General features: G+C 53.0%; 1 protein-coding gene across 5 annotated transcripts in view; it reads left to right on the top strand.

Annotated features, from left to right (window-relative positions):
• The window catches only part of LOC125038339 (GTPase-activating protein CdGAPr-like), a 71,565-nt gene that overhangs the window by 40,839 nt on the left and 14,524 nt on the right, over window positions 1-16,202 (top strand). For all 5 annotated transcript variants that reach the window (XM_047631811.1, XM_047631810.1, XM_047631812.1 and 2 more), the window contains 2 exons: window positions 15,378-15,500; window positions 15,903-16,060. In XM_047631811.1, the coding sequence (XP_047487767.1) occupies window positions 15,378-15,500; window positions 15,903-16,060 (281 nt within the window). The remainder of the gene's footprint in view (window positions 1-15,377; window positions 15,501-15,902; window positions 16,061-16,202) is intronic.

Here is a 16,202-nt window from a genome sequence, read left to right as displayed (position 1 = left end):
AATTAAAAAAAATAAAAAAAAAGAGGAACAGAGAGGGGAAACAGGAACAAGAGTGGAAAGAAGAACGAAAAGAAAAAGAGGAAGAAAAAAAAAGCGACAAATGCGTCATTACGGTGCCACCTCGAGGGGGGTCCTTCCGCCCTTCCGTAACATTGGGGAAGGCTACGTAATAATTCCGAGGGGGTGTAATGCGGCGGGGGGGAGGGGCGGGGGGGGGGGGGTTGCTGCTTGTGTGTGGGGATTTGTGGGGGGGGGGAGGGTTTGGGGAATGCGTTTTGTTTTTGGGGAAGTGCGTGAGGGGGTAAGGGTAAGTGTGTGTCTGCGTGTGTTTGTGCGTGCGTGTGTGTGTGTGTGTGTGTGTGTGTGTGTGTGTGTGTGTGTGTGTGTGCGTTTTGTGCGTTTGTGTATGTATCCATGTCTTTATGTGTGTGTCTTTGTGTTTCCGCGTGTACGTTTTTGCGTCCCTGTATTTTATATATTTCGGAGGTCGGTGTGTGTGCATTTGGGTCTTCATGTGAGCGTGCGCTTGCATCGCAGTCTGAAATCTGGCGCGAAACGTCGCCACCACCGCGCCGAGTGGATGCAATGCAGTCATGTTGCACAAAAGGTGGAGTTTTTGCCGCCCTCGAGGACGTCGGAATGCGCAGCCGCTGTTCATGCAGCATCGAACTTTTTTCATTAGAATTCCGTATCTTCGGTTTATAAAGGACGTGAGGCAGGAGAATAGGATTCATATTATGCGGGAGTGTTGGGGAGCAAGATATGACGCTGGACCTGCTAGTCGCTAGAGGTTGTATGGTGAAGGGGAGGGGAAGAGTGCGCGCGCGCGTGCGTGTGGACCAGCGGACAGCATCCACGCGGTCGCGGACTTACCACGTGTTACCTGTGCGCGGGGCTACCTGCTGCCTGCTGGGACTTCCGCCCCTCCCCCCCCCCCCCCCCCCCCCTCCATCGGACCTTATTGCCTTTCCTCCCCCCTCTCTCCCTTCGTCACTCCTTCCTCCCTCCCCCCCTCCCTCCGCTTCAACCTCTTTCCGTTTCTCCTTTCTTCCCTCCCTCCGGTCCCCCCTCCCACCCACTGGTTTCCCTCCTCTTTTTTTCCCCCTCCCCCCGCCCTTCCCTCCCTGACGCCCTCCTTCCCTTAACCCTCCCTTTACCCCTTCTCCCCCCCCCCCCCACTCCCTGCGGCCTTGTTGCTAACGTGCCCTGCAGTCCCTTCTGCCCCCCCCCCCCCCCCCCCGTGTAACTTCCTTTCTATTCTTTGAGCATTTTCCTCCATCATTTCCTCTTTTGACGGAAAAAACGCTAAACATTTTTATTACCAAGATGAGACAACAGTTCTGTTATCGAGCTTGATTTTGTCATGAGGCCAATTACCGAACTTTCTTTCCTCTGCTCTCCTTCCTTGTTTTCCCTTGTTTTCCTTCTACATCTCTTCGCTTCTTCCCATTTGCCCCTCTTTCTGCTCTCTTATTTATTTCTTCTTCCCTTTCTCCCTTTTTTTCTCTTCGTAGCTTCTTTGCCTCGGTTTTTATCCTTTTATATCTTTTCTATTTTTACCCTCTTGACCACTCCTCTTCTTCTCTACTTCACATCTTTTTCTTTTTCCTCTTCATTGTCTTCTCCCCTTCCGTTTGCTTCTCGTTCTTCTCCTCTCCTTCGTTCCACCATCCTCTCGCCCCCTTTTTGCATGCTGGCCCGACACGCCCCCACCCCGGGCCCGCGCCACCTGACAGTTCCATTGGTGGGGGGGTGACAGGGCGGGGGTGGGCGGGGTGGGCTGGGTGGGCGGGGCCGCTACTGCGCTGTCCTTTGTGCCTTCGGAGATGACTCGGAGGAAGGTGTGCGGCTCCTGTTGCAGGGGGAGGGAGGGGTTAGGGCGAGGGGGAGAAGGGGGGAGAGAGAGAAGGTAGAGATGGGCGTGGAGAGAGATGGAGGAGGGGTAGGGAGAGGGAGAGAGAGAGAGAGAGAGCGAGAGCGAGAGCGAGAGCGAGAGCGAGAGCGAGAGCGAGAGCGAGAGCGAGAGCGAGAGCGAGAGCGAGAGAGAGAGAGAGAGAGAGAGAGAGAGAGAGAGAGAGAGAGAGAGAGAGAGAGAGAGAGAGAGAGAGAGAGAGAAAGTAAGAAAAACAGAAACAAAAGAAAGACAAAGAAAGAAAGAAAGAAAGAAAGAAAGAAAGAAAGAAAGGAAGGAAGAAAGAGGAAGGAAGAAAGAAGGAGTGGACGAGAACGGGAATGAGGATAGGCTGAATAAATAATCCGTTGTGTCGTGAAATTATCCTTCCAGTGAAGTGTCAGTGAGAGAACCACACGATACTATTAACTGTGAAAAAAATATATGCAGTTTATGTTCCATTCCCGGAGCGCACAGTAAAAGCAATATGCACTTTGTGTTTTAAATTAGTGAGTTTAGTATTCTCTGAAGGCCGTGTCATTGTAAACACTCAAACATATGAAGTTTTTGAGGCTTTAAACAGCGAGGCACTTTTTCTCACGCCGCTAGTGTTCGTGTGTACCGCCGCCGGGTCGGAGCGTCGCCGGCCGAAGTGCGCCTCTTCTGTTCCAAATGTTAACTCCGCGCGAACTTGTGTGCGGAGCGAGGCGAGGCGCAGCTGTACTCGCGTGTGGGCGGGCGGGCGGCCAGGTAAGCCCTCCAGGTGGGTTATGTAGGGGTCTGGGCACGAACTGTAGGCGGCCCCATGTGGGCGTCGAATAATAGGGGTTATTTCAGGACGGGCGTAGTGCTGTGGCGGCGCCGGTAGGGCTAGCATGGAGGCCCCGCGGGCGTGGGCGGGGGATGGCCGGAGGATTCGCCCGTGGAGGGTTGGGCGCGCAAGAATTACCTTACGTAACGTTAAGAACGCCGTGTCCCTTTTACGAGCGCTTGGTGCACCTAGTGTGGAAGGGGAACGTTACCCAACTTTTCCTCCTTTCCCTTCCTCTGCTCCCGTCCCTCCCTTTTCCACACCGGTTATTGCCTTACCTCTCCCCCCTTTCTCTTTCCCTCCCCCTCCTGTGCACTGCTTATTCGCCCTTCCCTTTACGCACTTAACAACCCTACTATCTACTCTCTTCAGTACTCCCCTCCCTCCTTTCTCCTCCCTTCCCCATTACTCCTTTCTCCCTTACCCTCCTCTCCCCTACCCTGCCTTCCCCATTCCCCCTTTCCTTACCCCCTACCTTCCCATTCCCCTCCCCTCCACTCTTAGTCCCTCTCCTTTACTGCCTCCCCCCCCCCCCCCCTCCCCGCCTATTCCCAGGGCCGTGTCATAATCGAGGCCTGATCGCCACAACGACTTGGTGGATTCGCAGCAAACCAGGACCCTTGTCGGTTCTCACACCCGCGCCATGCAGGACCTCATAGCCTGCATGATACCTCGCTTCTTCTCATGCTGCCTTGATGAGGATGTCATGCTGCTTTGTTGTACGCATGCACCCCTGATGAGGATGTGACCTCCGCCTGCGCCACCACACACACGCTCGCGTTGTGTGTGTGTGTGTGTATGTGTGTGTGTGTGTGTGTGTGTGTGTGTGTGTGTGTGTGTGTGTGTGTGTGTGTGTGTGTGTGTTGTACGTTTATGTGTGAATATCAAGTGTTGTAAGAGCATTTTTTCAGACCCGGATTGCGGTTTTCTTTGAAAGCGAAGCGTGGGAAGTGAATGTTTATGCTTCCCCGTTGTCTACACAGAGACAAACGAATAACCAAAAGACCCGAAGAGAGAAATAGGACAGTTAACCCTGCATGGCAGCCGAAGTGACTAACTCATAAAGCGCGCGCTGACACCACGCTGACGTGCCTCGGACGGCGATGTGGGTAGCAAGCTGACGAGTAGATCCTGGTGCACCTGGCCAGGGCCCTCGCCGCCGCCCCACGCCCTCGCTCGGTTGCCGCTGGTGAAGGCCACAGCGCCGCTCCTCCCTGTACTGTAGGGGACGCCGTCTCCCCGTGGCCACCGACCGCCTGTTGGGGGCCCCGAAGAGCCCTTATGGAGGCACTCCGCCGCCATCTTCCCCGGAGTTGATTATCGCCATGACGAGGCTCGTCGACGTCCTCTCAGGGCGGAGGAGGTGACCGGCTCCCCCCTCGCGCCCCTGCTCTGAGTCCGTCCCAGGTCACGGCCACGCGCTGAGGGTACATAACACTGCTCTGGTGGCCCGGTAAAGCTACCTTTGAATCGTCTTCGCGAAAAGGATATTTAGATTGTTATGACAAAAAAAAGAAAGAAATATATATGATAGCTACACACGCCCCTTTCAAAGCCCCTCTAAAAGTTACGCCACGCGCCTTTATGACACGAACACTGCAGTCTTCTTTTCGCATCGTGCCGCTCTCCTCATGACAGACAAACACAGATCGCCAGACTGATAATTAGCCCGCTCGGCGGAGGACGCAAAAGGAAGCCGAAGCGAGTTAAAACAACGGCCTTTGATCTCGTCCTCCTCACCCCCTCCCCCTTCCCCCTCCCCCTTCTTGGCCCCGCGCTTCTGCCACGCCCCTCCCCCTCCCTCCCCTGCCCGCCCTCCCCGCCGGTCGAGTTTCTTTTTATTATCTCGTCTGACGTCCGCTCCTATCGAGTTATTCCCGACGCCGGAGAGAAGTCGAGGCTCGCCGACGAAAGGGACCCGACGCGGCGAAGGATACCACCGGCGGAGTGCAGTTTAAAAAAGCTCCTTTGGCGGTCTTTCAGCGGGGATTAGGTTAGGGTATGGGCGTAGGGAGGGGGTGGGGTATGGGCGCAGGGAGGGGGTGGGATATGGGCGTAGGGAGGGATATGGGCGTAGGGAGGGGGTGGGTCTAGGGTGGGGAGGGGCATAGGCGCATGGAAGAGGTAGAACATGGGCGTCGAGAGGAGGCGGGGAATGGGCAGTGGAAGAGACTGGGGCATAGGTCTTGGAAATGGATGGGGCGTGGGCGTTGGAAGGGGACAGAGTATGGGCGGGGGCGGGTTAGCTTTAACCTCCCTTGACCTCGACCGCCGTGACTACGAACTCCCGGTGATCCTGGTGGGGGGGGGGGTGATTAGGTCTTCTTCCTTCTTGTCGGGGGGGGGGGGCAGACGATAAGGGTAATGGAACTGACCGGGGGGGGGGGGGGGGGGTGAAGATGCAGGTCTCCAGGGGGATAGTCACCTAGCGGGTTAACAGGAGTGGGTGCATTCTCCTCTTTCTTTCTTTTACTCTGTCTGTCTTGTCTTGCCTTTCTTTCTTTATCCCAGTGTTCTTATAAAGCTGCTTTATTGGATAATTTTTATTGTTTTATATACTCTCACTCTCTCTCTCTCTCTCTCTCTCTCTCTCTCTCTCTCTCTCTCTCTCTCTCTCTCTCTCTCTCTCTCTCTCTCTCTCTCTCTCTCTCTCTCTTTTCTCTCCCCCCCTCTCTCTTTTTCCTTTTCTTTCTCTCATTGTCACACACACACACACACACACACACACACACACACACACACACACACACACACACACACACACACACACACACACACACACACACATATGCACACAAACACCACAAACTGTCATTCACTCACGCATGCACTCATAATGAATCAACACGATTTATGAGATACATTCCGCCCGCACAAACCGTTTCACGCCCACCTGGCCCGCGTGTGAATGGGTGATAGGAATGTGAACGTAGTGTGCCAGTGTGTCCATGCGTGTGTGTGAGCGCGAGTGTGGGCGGGGATCGACAATAATGCTGGGCGGACAAACCAGTGTGTAAGACTGAGTTCTGGGCGGACCCGCCTTCACCTCGCGCCCACCGTTGTCTTAAGGGCGAAGGTTGCAAGGGTTTAGATAGAGTTCTCAGCCTTATCGCTCGAATTCCTTGTATCTCTCTCTCTCTCTCTCCTCTCTCTCTCGTTGTCTTTTCATTTGATCTGTACTGTTGCTTCCTCACGCTTGGCGGTCATGAAGAGCGAAAAGGTGTTGGCTCTATCTCTGTCTCTGTCTCTGCATCTCACTTTCTCTCTCTCTCTCTCTCTCTCTCTCTCTCTCTCTCTCTCTCTCTCTCTCTCTCTCTCTCTCTCTCTCTCTCTCTCTCTCTCTCTCCCTCTCTCTCTCTCTCTCTCTCTCTCTCACTCACCCTCTCCCTCTCCCTCTCTCTCCATCTCTCTTCCTCTCTCTCCCTCTCTCTCTCACTCTTTCTCTCTCTCTCTCTCTCACTCACTCTTTCTCTCTCCCTCTCTCTCTCAGCCTCTCCCTCTCTCACTCTTTCTCTCCCCCTCTCTCTCTCTTTCTCCCTCCCTCCCTCCCTCCCTTCCGGTTCTGCTGACCTTCGAGAGCCGCGGCGAGGATCCCGGCCGTGACTCGTCCCCCTGAGCGTAGGCGCGCGAGCCAGGTGGCGGCGGCGGTGGGCGGCGGCCAAACGGAGAGTGTGTCAAGGTATCGGTGACAGCGGGGCATGTCCGACCCCAGTACGAGCGGAGGTCTTAATAGGGAGGTAGGCTGGGGTAGGGGAGGGTGCCCGAGGGTGAGGGAAGGAGAGGGCGCCTGGGGGAGGCCGAAGGAGAGGGGGCTGAGGTAGGGAGAAAGAGAGAGGGAAGGGGGAGGGGGGGCATCAAAGGGAGCGTTGGGGCTGTGATTCCAAAATCTCCCTCTTGTCTGACTCTCCTCCAGGCGAGCGAGAATCCCATCTTCCTTCGCTAAAGTGAGTGGTGAAGATTATTCTCCTTCCAAAATAGTTTCTTCGAGAGTCCCGTTCACTTTCACATTCGAGGAGGACGCCACAGTTGCGCAGTAGACGGCCGTTTCGGAGAGTGCCTTTGAGGACCCGAGTTTTGTTTACTTTTTACTTCTTATTTCTGTGTGACTTTTGTTTATGATTTATGATTCGTAATGAATAGATAGGTGAGTAGATAAAATGATACATACATATACATACATACATACATACATACATACATACATACATACATACATACATACATACATACATACATACATACATACATACATACATACATACATACATACATACATACATACATAGAGAGAGAGAGGGAGAGGGAGAGAGAATGTAGATATAATTATTTATGAGAAAGAAACGGTTATAAGCCAAGCCGTATGCCATGCAGGAGAGAGGTCGGCGTAGAAGGAAGAGGCTGGAGGGGGACGCCGGGACACTGTTTATACAAAACAATAAAAGAGGGACAGTCGGCCAGTGTGTATGAGGGACGATGGAGCGGGGAGAGGAGAGGGAGTGGGGAGTGGGGAGTGGGGGTGGGGAGTGGGGAGAGAGGAGAGGGGGTTGGGAGTGGGGAGAGGGGGTTGGGAGTGGGGAGAGGGGGTGGGGAGTGGGGAGAGAGGAGACGGAGTGGGGAGTGGGGAGTGGGTAAAGAGGAGAGGGGGTGGGGAGTGGGTAGAGAGGAGGGGGTAAAGAGAGGGTGGGGGCAGGGCCGGCGCGGGTGAGTCAGGTGCGGGAGGAGTGGGGGCGAAGGCTGGGGTCCGCACCATATACGTACAACGGGGGAGAAAAGAGGTAGTGGGGGGGGGGAGCTTCATTAAGCCTGGCTAGCTGGCTTGTGCGTCTTGTAGGCCCCACCTTCCCCACTGCCACTGACTCGGACTGGTATGTGCAGCCTCTTTTTTTTTTTTTTTTTTTTTTTTTTTTTCTTCTCTTCCTGCTTCATTATCTCATTTTTATTCTGCGTTCTTTCTTTCTTGCTTGCTTTTTCTTCCATTTCCAGTCTTCCGTTTTCCTCTTTTCCCTTCCCTTTCTCTTTTCTCTTCTTCCTCCTTCCTCCTTCTCTCTATTTCTCTTCTTCCTTTTCTTCTCCTTCTCCTCCTCTTCCTCCTCCTCCTCCTCCCTCACACCTCCATCCTCCACGCCTCCAACTCCAACACCAAACAACATATAATTCAGTAATCACCTCCCCCCCCCCCCAGCGCCATCCTTCAGTCAGGAAGTTCTCCTAAAAGCCGGATCCATGACACTTGTATCCAAGCCAACAGATTGCTTAAAAACAGTAATTAAAATAAATAAATAAATAAAAACTAAAAATCACGATAAATAAATGAATGAACTAATTATCCATCACCAAGCCGCTCATTCTCCAAAAAGCCAAAAAGCCCCTCCCCCCTCCCTCCCTCCCCCCCTCATACCCACGCCCTCCCGCCCACCTCCACCACGCGCGTGTCTTACGCCCCTCGCCAGCGTTCGCCAGCTGATCACTCCCTCTCCTTTAAGGACTCCACGCTCCACGTTGCGATCCTTCTGTATTATGCAGATGAGCGAGCGGAGGTATCGATGTGTATTATGATCTTGGCTTCTGATAGATTTTTTTTTTTTTTTTGGGGGGGGGGGAGAGGAGAGTTGAGAAGGAGGGAGATATTGTTTTTGAGGGGAGGATGAAGTGGCGAAATAAGGAATTCGTTTATTATTATTATTATTATTATTATTATTATTATTATTATTATTATTTAATCACCATGTCTCGTATTGGTTATTGGTGGTCTTGATAGCGAAATTATGCAAATTCGAAAGAGAAAACCAGATTTGATTTTTTTTTCCCCCTTCTTCTTCTTCTTCTCTAATCTTTCCTTTTTTTATGTCCGTGTCGCCCGTTAAAAAAAAAACATGTCGATCGAGCGCCCCCTCCCGCCCCCTCCCGCCACCTCCCGCGATCATCTCCCTAACTGCCGCGTGAGAAAGATTTCCATTAATTATCGTGGCACCTGCGCTATTGATTGAGCCTTGCTCGGCGGCGCTGCGGTTGGGGTCCCGCCGCTTTGTTCCTCCTGGCGGGCTGACGGCGGGGCTCGGGAGTTGATGTCTCTCGCTTAGCTCCGTCCATCAGCAGCTACGGCTATCGGCAGCTCCGTCAGTTCGTCATCGCCGTCTTTCGTCAACTCCATCAATCGTCAACTCCGTCTATCGTCAACTCCATCCATCGTCAACTCCATCAATCGTCAACTCCGTTTTTCGTCAACTCCATCGTGGCGCTTCTCAACCCGATGGCAACCGGGATGATGGATGGGTTGATATTTAACGGCGCGATGGGAAGGAGGAGGGGGAAGGTGCTGACATTGAGATTGATAAGGTTAATTAGCGAACATTGAGGCTTCAAGGTGCAAAGGTTGGGGAAGGGGGGGGAGGGAGTAGATGATGCTGTAGGGACTCCCGTGCTGAACCTAGCACATAAAGCAACACCAGCAAGCACGACAACAATTATAATACCATCAGCACAACCACCACGAACAACAACAACAAAAACAATAACAGCAACAACAACAGCAGCAGCAGCAACAGCAACAACAACAACAACAACAACAACAACAACAACAACAACAACAACAACAATAACAACAATACCAACTTACCCCCACTCAAAGAAATCATTTTTTTTTTTATATAGATCGGAAGAGAAAGAAAGAGAGAGAGAAAAAAAAGGAGGAGGGAAAGTGAGGATTAGGGATGGGGGGAAATGTTTCAAAGATGGAAGAGGGGAGATAGGAGGAGGGGGGAGGAGACGATATGTGGGAAGGAGGTCGGGGAGGAGAGAGAACTGGAGCGGGGAGGATGGAAGACAATAAAAGGTGGGGAAGGAGAGAAGGAAGGAAAGGAGAACAGGTGATATGAAGAAGGGGAGAGAAGGAAAGACATGAAAGGGGTGAGAAGAGAAAGTGAGGAGACCAAACGAAGGTGGAGAAAGGAAAGAGAGAGGAAGACGTAAGGAGGGAATTAAGGAAGAGAAGAAGAGATATATTAAGACTGAGATATGAATATATTGGAGAGGGAGAGAGGGAGATAGAAAGACAGACAGACAAGCACGCAGACTAACACAGACAGACAGACACGCAGACTAACACAGACAGACAGACGCACACAGACATACAGTCAAACAAGGAGAAAAATCGAAAATACGAGAATAGAAGAAAATGCAGAGAAGAAGGAATATAAAATGGCAGCGGCGTTTCCCTGAGGAATGTTGTCACTGCATGTGGAGACTCACTAACAGCAACATGCAAATGTCGCCCCATGTTGGGACATAATGGCCCCGCGGAAAAAGAAAAACTTGTTCCCCCTTCCCTCCCCCTGCCTCTGTCCCTTTCTTATCCCCCTCCTTCTCCCCTCCGCTTCTCCCCTCCTTCTCTCCTTTTCACCCCCTCCTCCTCTCCTCCCCTTTCCTTCCTCTCTCCTTTTCCTTTCCCCTTCTTCTCCCCTCCCCTTCTTCCCCCTTACCCCTCCTCTTCTCCCCTTCTCCCCTCTCCTTCTTCCCCCCTACCCCTCCCCTTCTCCCCTCTCCTTCTTCCCCCACCCTTCCCCTTCTCCCCCTCTCCCTTCCCCCCTCCCCCTTCTCCCCCTCTCCCTTCTCCCCCTCTCCCTTCCCCCCTCCCCCGCTGGCCAGACTAGTGATAGTCAATGACCTTACCCCGTGGGAAGCATTGATCGTTGCAGCCCTTATCCTGCGGGAGCAATGCGTGCCTCCTCCCCCTCCCTCTCCTCCTCCCCCTCCTCCTCCTCCTCCCCCCCCTTCTCCCCCCCCTCCTCCCCCCCTCCTCCCCCTCCTCCCCATCATCATCATCATCATCATCATCATCATCATCATCATCATCATCATCATCATCATCATCATCATCATCACCACCACCACCACCACCACCACCACCACCACCACCACCACCACCACCATCACCATCGCCCCACCTCTCCTTTTTCTCTTTCTCTTCCTCCTCCTCCCACGCCCCTTCCTCTCCCCAGAGGGGTTAAAAGGGGGAAGAAGATCGGGGAGAAGAGGGGAGGAGGAGGGGGAATAATGGGCAAGAAAGAAGAGAGAGGTGGGGGAAGGAAGGAGAAGGGGTGATTGTTGAACCCTGGCTGTGATTTTTGGTCGTGTTCGAAACGGTTGTTGAACGTATCCATCTGTGCTTGATTGGTTTCGATGTCGGGAACTCAGGGTCTGTGTCTAGGAGGGGGTGGGGAATTGGGATGGGGGGGGAGGTCTGTGGGTGGGTGGAGACGGGTGACGGGGAGGAGGGGGGAGGTATTGGAGAGGAACCTGTGCTGTGGTGCCGATTTCTTTTTTCTTTTTTTATCATCATTGCTTGGGTTACTTCACTTCATCGCCTGATCATCTCGTTTGAACACTTCGCTAGCTCTTATCTCGTCTTATCTTCTATCGCCTGTCTACTTCTTGCGCTCTTCGCCTTATCTGCATGGCGCTTTATTCGATCTTTCTCTTTTTCCTACTTTTGATATCCTCCCCGCTTTCTCCCTCTTTCCTCACCTCACACGCACGCATACACGCGTACACGCGTACACGTACATGGATACGCACATACACAGGCACAGACACAGGCACAGGCACAGACACAGACACACACACACACACACACACACACACACACACACACACACACACACACACACACACACACACACACACACACACACACACACACACCACACACTATATCACCGTGGTGGCATCCGATACCCTCCTGGGGGTTGGGCGGGGGAGGGCATTGGTGGTGAAGCTGCAACATTGCACGCTGCCACGATTACCTCACCTGTCTGCCACAAGATAGTAGGAGGGCAGGACATATCACCACCTGGCTGCCACGCTTCCCACCTGCCTCGCACGCCACCTGCCATAGACACCGCCTGCGAGGAGTCCCACCTGCAATACACGCGGCTTGTTGCAACACACCCGCACTGCCAGCGATGCGTGCCGTTGCTCCGCACAGCGCCTGCAACACTCCATCTACCTCGTACGCCCTGTCACGCGCGACGCCCGACATGCACACGCCATGCGCTCGTACGCCCTGCCACACACACTTGCCATGTCATGCACACACCTTCCACCACGAAGGAGGCTCCAGTGGGAATCCCTCCTTCAGGACATGCCCGGCACCTTCACGAGAGAGAGGGGGGGGGGGGGGAGATAGAGGGAGAGAGGGAATGGGAGAGAGAGAGAGAGAGAGAGAGGATGGAGGAAGATGAGGGGAAAGAGGAAGAGAAAAAATAGAGGAATGTGAAGAAAAAAAAAGAAGGTAGAAGGAAGTAGCAGAAGAAGACAGACAGAGAAGGGTAGATGCGTGGGGAAGGAGAGAAGAGGAGAGAAAGAGAGAAGTAGAGAAGGCGGAGGAAAGAGAGATGCTCGAGGAGGTCCTCTGGAGAGCGCGGGCAACAGTCACCCTTGTTGTCCTGGGTTAAATGCCAGCACGAGACGACCGATCAGCCAGACAGTGAAGAGACTGGAGGAGGCGGCGGCGGAGGAGAAGAAGGAGAAGAAAGAGGAGGAGAAGAAGAATGGAGGAAGAGAAGTAGGAAGAGGAGAACGAGGAGGAGAACGAGGAGGAGGCATCAGCGACAGAGGAGGAGGAGGGGAAAGAGGCGGCGGCGGAGGATGAGGAAGTAGAAGTGGCAGAGGAGGAGAAGGAGGCGGCGGCGGAGGAGGAGGAGGAAGTAGAAGTGGCGGAGGAGGAGGAGGAGGCTCACGGATACGCGCTGTTTACTCTGGCCCGGAAGATCCGGTCTCTCCGATTTCTGTTGCTTGGAGATAAAAGAAAAGATCGTATTGGGAAGGCCGTGAATCATCTTATGTTTTGGGCTCTTGTTGCTATTTGCCTTGGGTGCTTGGGTGTTGCTGTTTGCGTAATTCCGGTAACTATAGAGTGCCCCGAGGCGGTTGCATGAATGCGTGGCACCGAAACAGCGACTTAGGGATTTGGGGATTGATGGCCGCACCCCCCCCCCCCCCCCCCGGGCATGAGCTAGGATTAGGAATAGGGTTAGGATTTAGTTCTCGTGCGAGGGGCTATATTGAGACTGGGGATCCGGAGGGAGAAAGTGCAATGTTTTCGAGCTTAGAGCGAAGGGGAAGGGGCATGAGGAGGGAAAGGGAGAGGGGGGAGAGGGCCCATGGGGAGGGAAGGGGATGGGGGAGGATGTCCGTGGCGGAGGGAAAGGGGAGAGGGTGCCAAGGGGGAAGAGAATGACCATGGGGAGGGGAAGAGGAGAGTACCCATTGGGAGGGGAAGGGGGAGGGGGGTAAGGAAAAAGTGAGTAGGGGATGTATATGGGGTATAGGGGCAGGGATTGCCCATACGGAGAAGGGGACGTGAGATCACCATGTGAAGGATAGGGTTTTGGGGTTCCTGGGGGGGGGGGGGGTATAAGGGACTCCCGTTCCCAAGAGAGGGACAAAGCCTGTGAATTTCATCGTTACCCGAGACGAAGGTGTATATATATCCGCGCGGCCATCCGAATCGCCTCCCAAGGTTGCATTAGGGGAGGAATGCAAAGGAAGAGGCAGAGGGGAAGGGGGTAGGCGTAGCAACATTCCCAGCCCGATGTCGAAACCAGTCTGCTGTGAAAAGGATGCAACATGTTGAATGGAAGTATTATCCCCCGGCCGGTTAATGACGAATCGATGGGCATACCAGCGGGCATCAGATACCGGCTATTTGGCAGAGCGAAGCTGAGGCCTGGCTTGTCATTATGTCAAGGAAGTGGAGACTTTACCGTGTTTATGTTGGGAATACATGTGACGGATAACTGTTCACACTGACGAGCTTATATAGCACACACACACACACACACACACACACACACACACACACACACACACACACACACACACACACACACACACACACACACACACACACACACACATGTGTGTTATTTATTTATTTATTTATTTATTTATTTATTTATTTATATATACACCTCGTGGTATGCTGAAAGGCCAGTGGACCCCAGAGTGACGAGGGCTGCGACGCCCAGGCCTCGCGCGCGACGAGAGGGTCCGAGCGCGACCGGGAGCGTGCCTCGCCGTGCCTCCGAGGATCATGTTCTCCGGGAATAGCCCGTTGCGCAACAGCGAGGGCGGGCGAGTGAGCAGGGCAGCCGAGGGCCCCGGGTACTTGGACGCTCTCGGGTCGGACGGCGGCGCGCGGCAGCAGATAATGAGGACGAAGACACGTCGGCCCTATCTTCCACCGGCGATATCAGTGCACGGCGGCAGAGCGGAATCTCAGTGATTCACCCTTTTTATCTGTCCCTTGAGCTTCAGCCGGACCTCGAGTGCTGGCCCGGACTCTCCACTAATGGCAGGGGAGGGATAAGCGAGATAAACACAGATAAAGAGGATAAACTTGGGGGGAAAAAAACTTTGTAACAGATATTCGAGATATTCGTTAATTATGGCTGAGTCGTCCTCCCGAAGGCTCAGGGATGACGTGGCGTGAGAACTGCAGTGTGTGAGGCCGAGGGAGGCGACGCGGGCGTGGGCGGGAGAGCAGTTGCACGGGCGGGGGAGCGAGGACACGGGGGCTGTTGCGAGGGCGTGGCGGCCCATCACGGCTAATTTGATCGCGTTTCGCTATCGCTGCTTGACGTTTGTGTTGCCTTCAAGCCGATCCAATTTGTGTAATGATTTTATGCCGCTCATTCTCGCCCCCCCCCCACCCCCATTTCCCTCCACCTTGTGAAATTTAGCAGCGGTTTTGAAAGTTGAGATTGCCTCGCCATATGCCATCCGCCGAGTGTTATTACCTATCTCTGAAGTAAGGGGGAGGGAGGGAGGGGAAGAGGGGGGAGGGAAAGGGGGCGACCCCACTTGGCGGTGGCTGGGGTCGTGACATGACCCCGCAACACGTGGTAATGAGAGGGCGGAGAGCAAGGAGTCGGCACCGCTTATCTCGCGGTGCCGCTGATAAGACATTTGCATGTTTCCTTTTTCGGAAGACGCCAGGGCTCGCGCGTGCAGGAACGTACCCTTTCTCTCTCACACACACACACACACACACACACACACACACACACACACACACACACACACACACACACACACACACACACACACACACACACACACACACGTACCAACACACTTATATCAGTACAGCTTTAAGAACCAGAGGAGAGAGGAAATTTCGTGTTAATCTTTAAGGCTTTGTTTGGAAAAAGCGCTGTTGGTGAAAATGATAACGACAGGGATATTAATGCCACTGTTATTTGGTTCTTGGTGTTATTTTTATTACTGACATTCAAATTACTCTTAAGGTGTAGACATATTATGTTGTTTTTTCTTAAGGACGGACACACACACACACACACACACACACACACACACACACACACACACACACACACACACACACACACACACACACACACACACACACGTTCACCTTCACTCACTTATACACATAAATACAGTATACACAAACACAGGGCGGGCCCCAGTATTTATAGGAGAGTTGTATTTTAAGTATGAATAACTCCCTCCCCCCGGGGTACATAGATAATAAACCCCGGGGGTACTCCGGCACAAAGTAAAACAAACCCCCGGGGTCACACATAGAAACAAGAATAAATCAACGACCAGTGAGAAGGAATTAACGAGCGCCCCTTTTCTCTTGCCAAACAGGTGGGCGACATGATCAGCGTGATCGACATGCCGCCGCCGGAGGAGTCCATCTGGTGGAGGGGCAAGAGAGGGTTCCAGGTCGGGTTCTTCCCTTGCGAGTGCGTGCAGGTCATCGGTGATAAGGTACGTGTTTCTGTTTTGTGGTTTGAGTTTTGTGATTTTTTTTTCTTTTTTTCTGGGCTTTTGTTGGAGGTGGAGAGAGGGGGGAGGAGGTATGTGTGGGGAGGTGTGGGTATGTGTGGGGAGGGGGGGAGGATGTATGTGTGTGTAGGGGTATAAGGGTGGGAGATCAGGATGTATGAGGGTGTATTTGTTTCATTTGTGTATGTGTAGGTATGTCGGTAGGTAGGAGGAGGAAGTGGATGAAATTAAGAGAAAATGAGAGAGAGAGAGAGAGAGAGAGAGAGAGAGAGAGAGAGAGAGAGAGAGAGAGAGAGAAAGTATATATAACAATAAAATTATCCAATAAAGCAGCTTTATCCCAGTGTTCTCATATGCCATTTCATCCACCTTGTTTCCCCTCAGGTTCCACAAACAATCCAGCCGCAGACCCTGACCTTGCCCCCTGCGCGGACACAGCCTCCTCTGGCCTCAGGACACCAGCACCACACGCTCCACTCAGGCACTCAAGCCCCTACCAAGCCAGTGCTCAGAAAGCATGGCAAACTCATCGCTTTCTTCAGGTGAGAGGTGTTCGTAGGATTTGGCCTCTGGGGAAATATTTGATTTTTCTCTTTGGTAAATTATTGACTGATCTCTGGATTTTATATAGATATCTGTTTATTAGATCATTATTTATTTTCTGTTTTCTGTAATTGATTTGAT

The sequence above is a fragment of the Penaeus chinensis genome, chromosome 24 (assembly GCF_019202785.1).
Source record: "Penaeus chinensis breed Huanghai No. 1 chromosome 24, ASM1920278v2, whole genome shotgun sequence".
Lineage (NCBI taxonomy): Eukaryota > Metazoa > Arthropoda > Malacostraca > Decapoda > Penaeidae > Penaeus > Penaeus chinensis.
The sequence above is the reverse complement of the archived record's forward strand: the minus strand, read 5'-3'. Positions and strand labels throughout refer to the sequence as shown.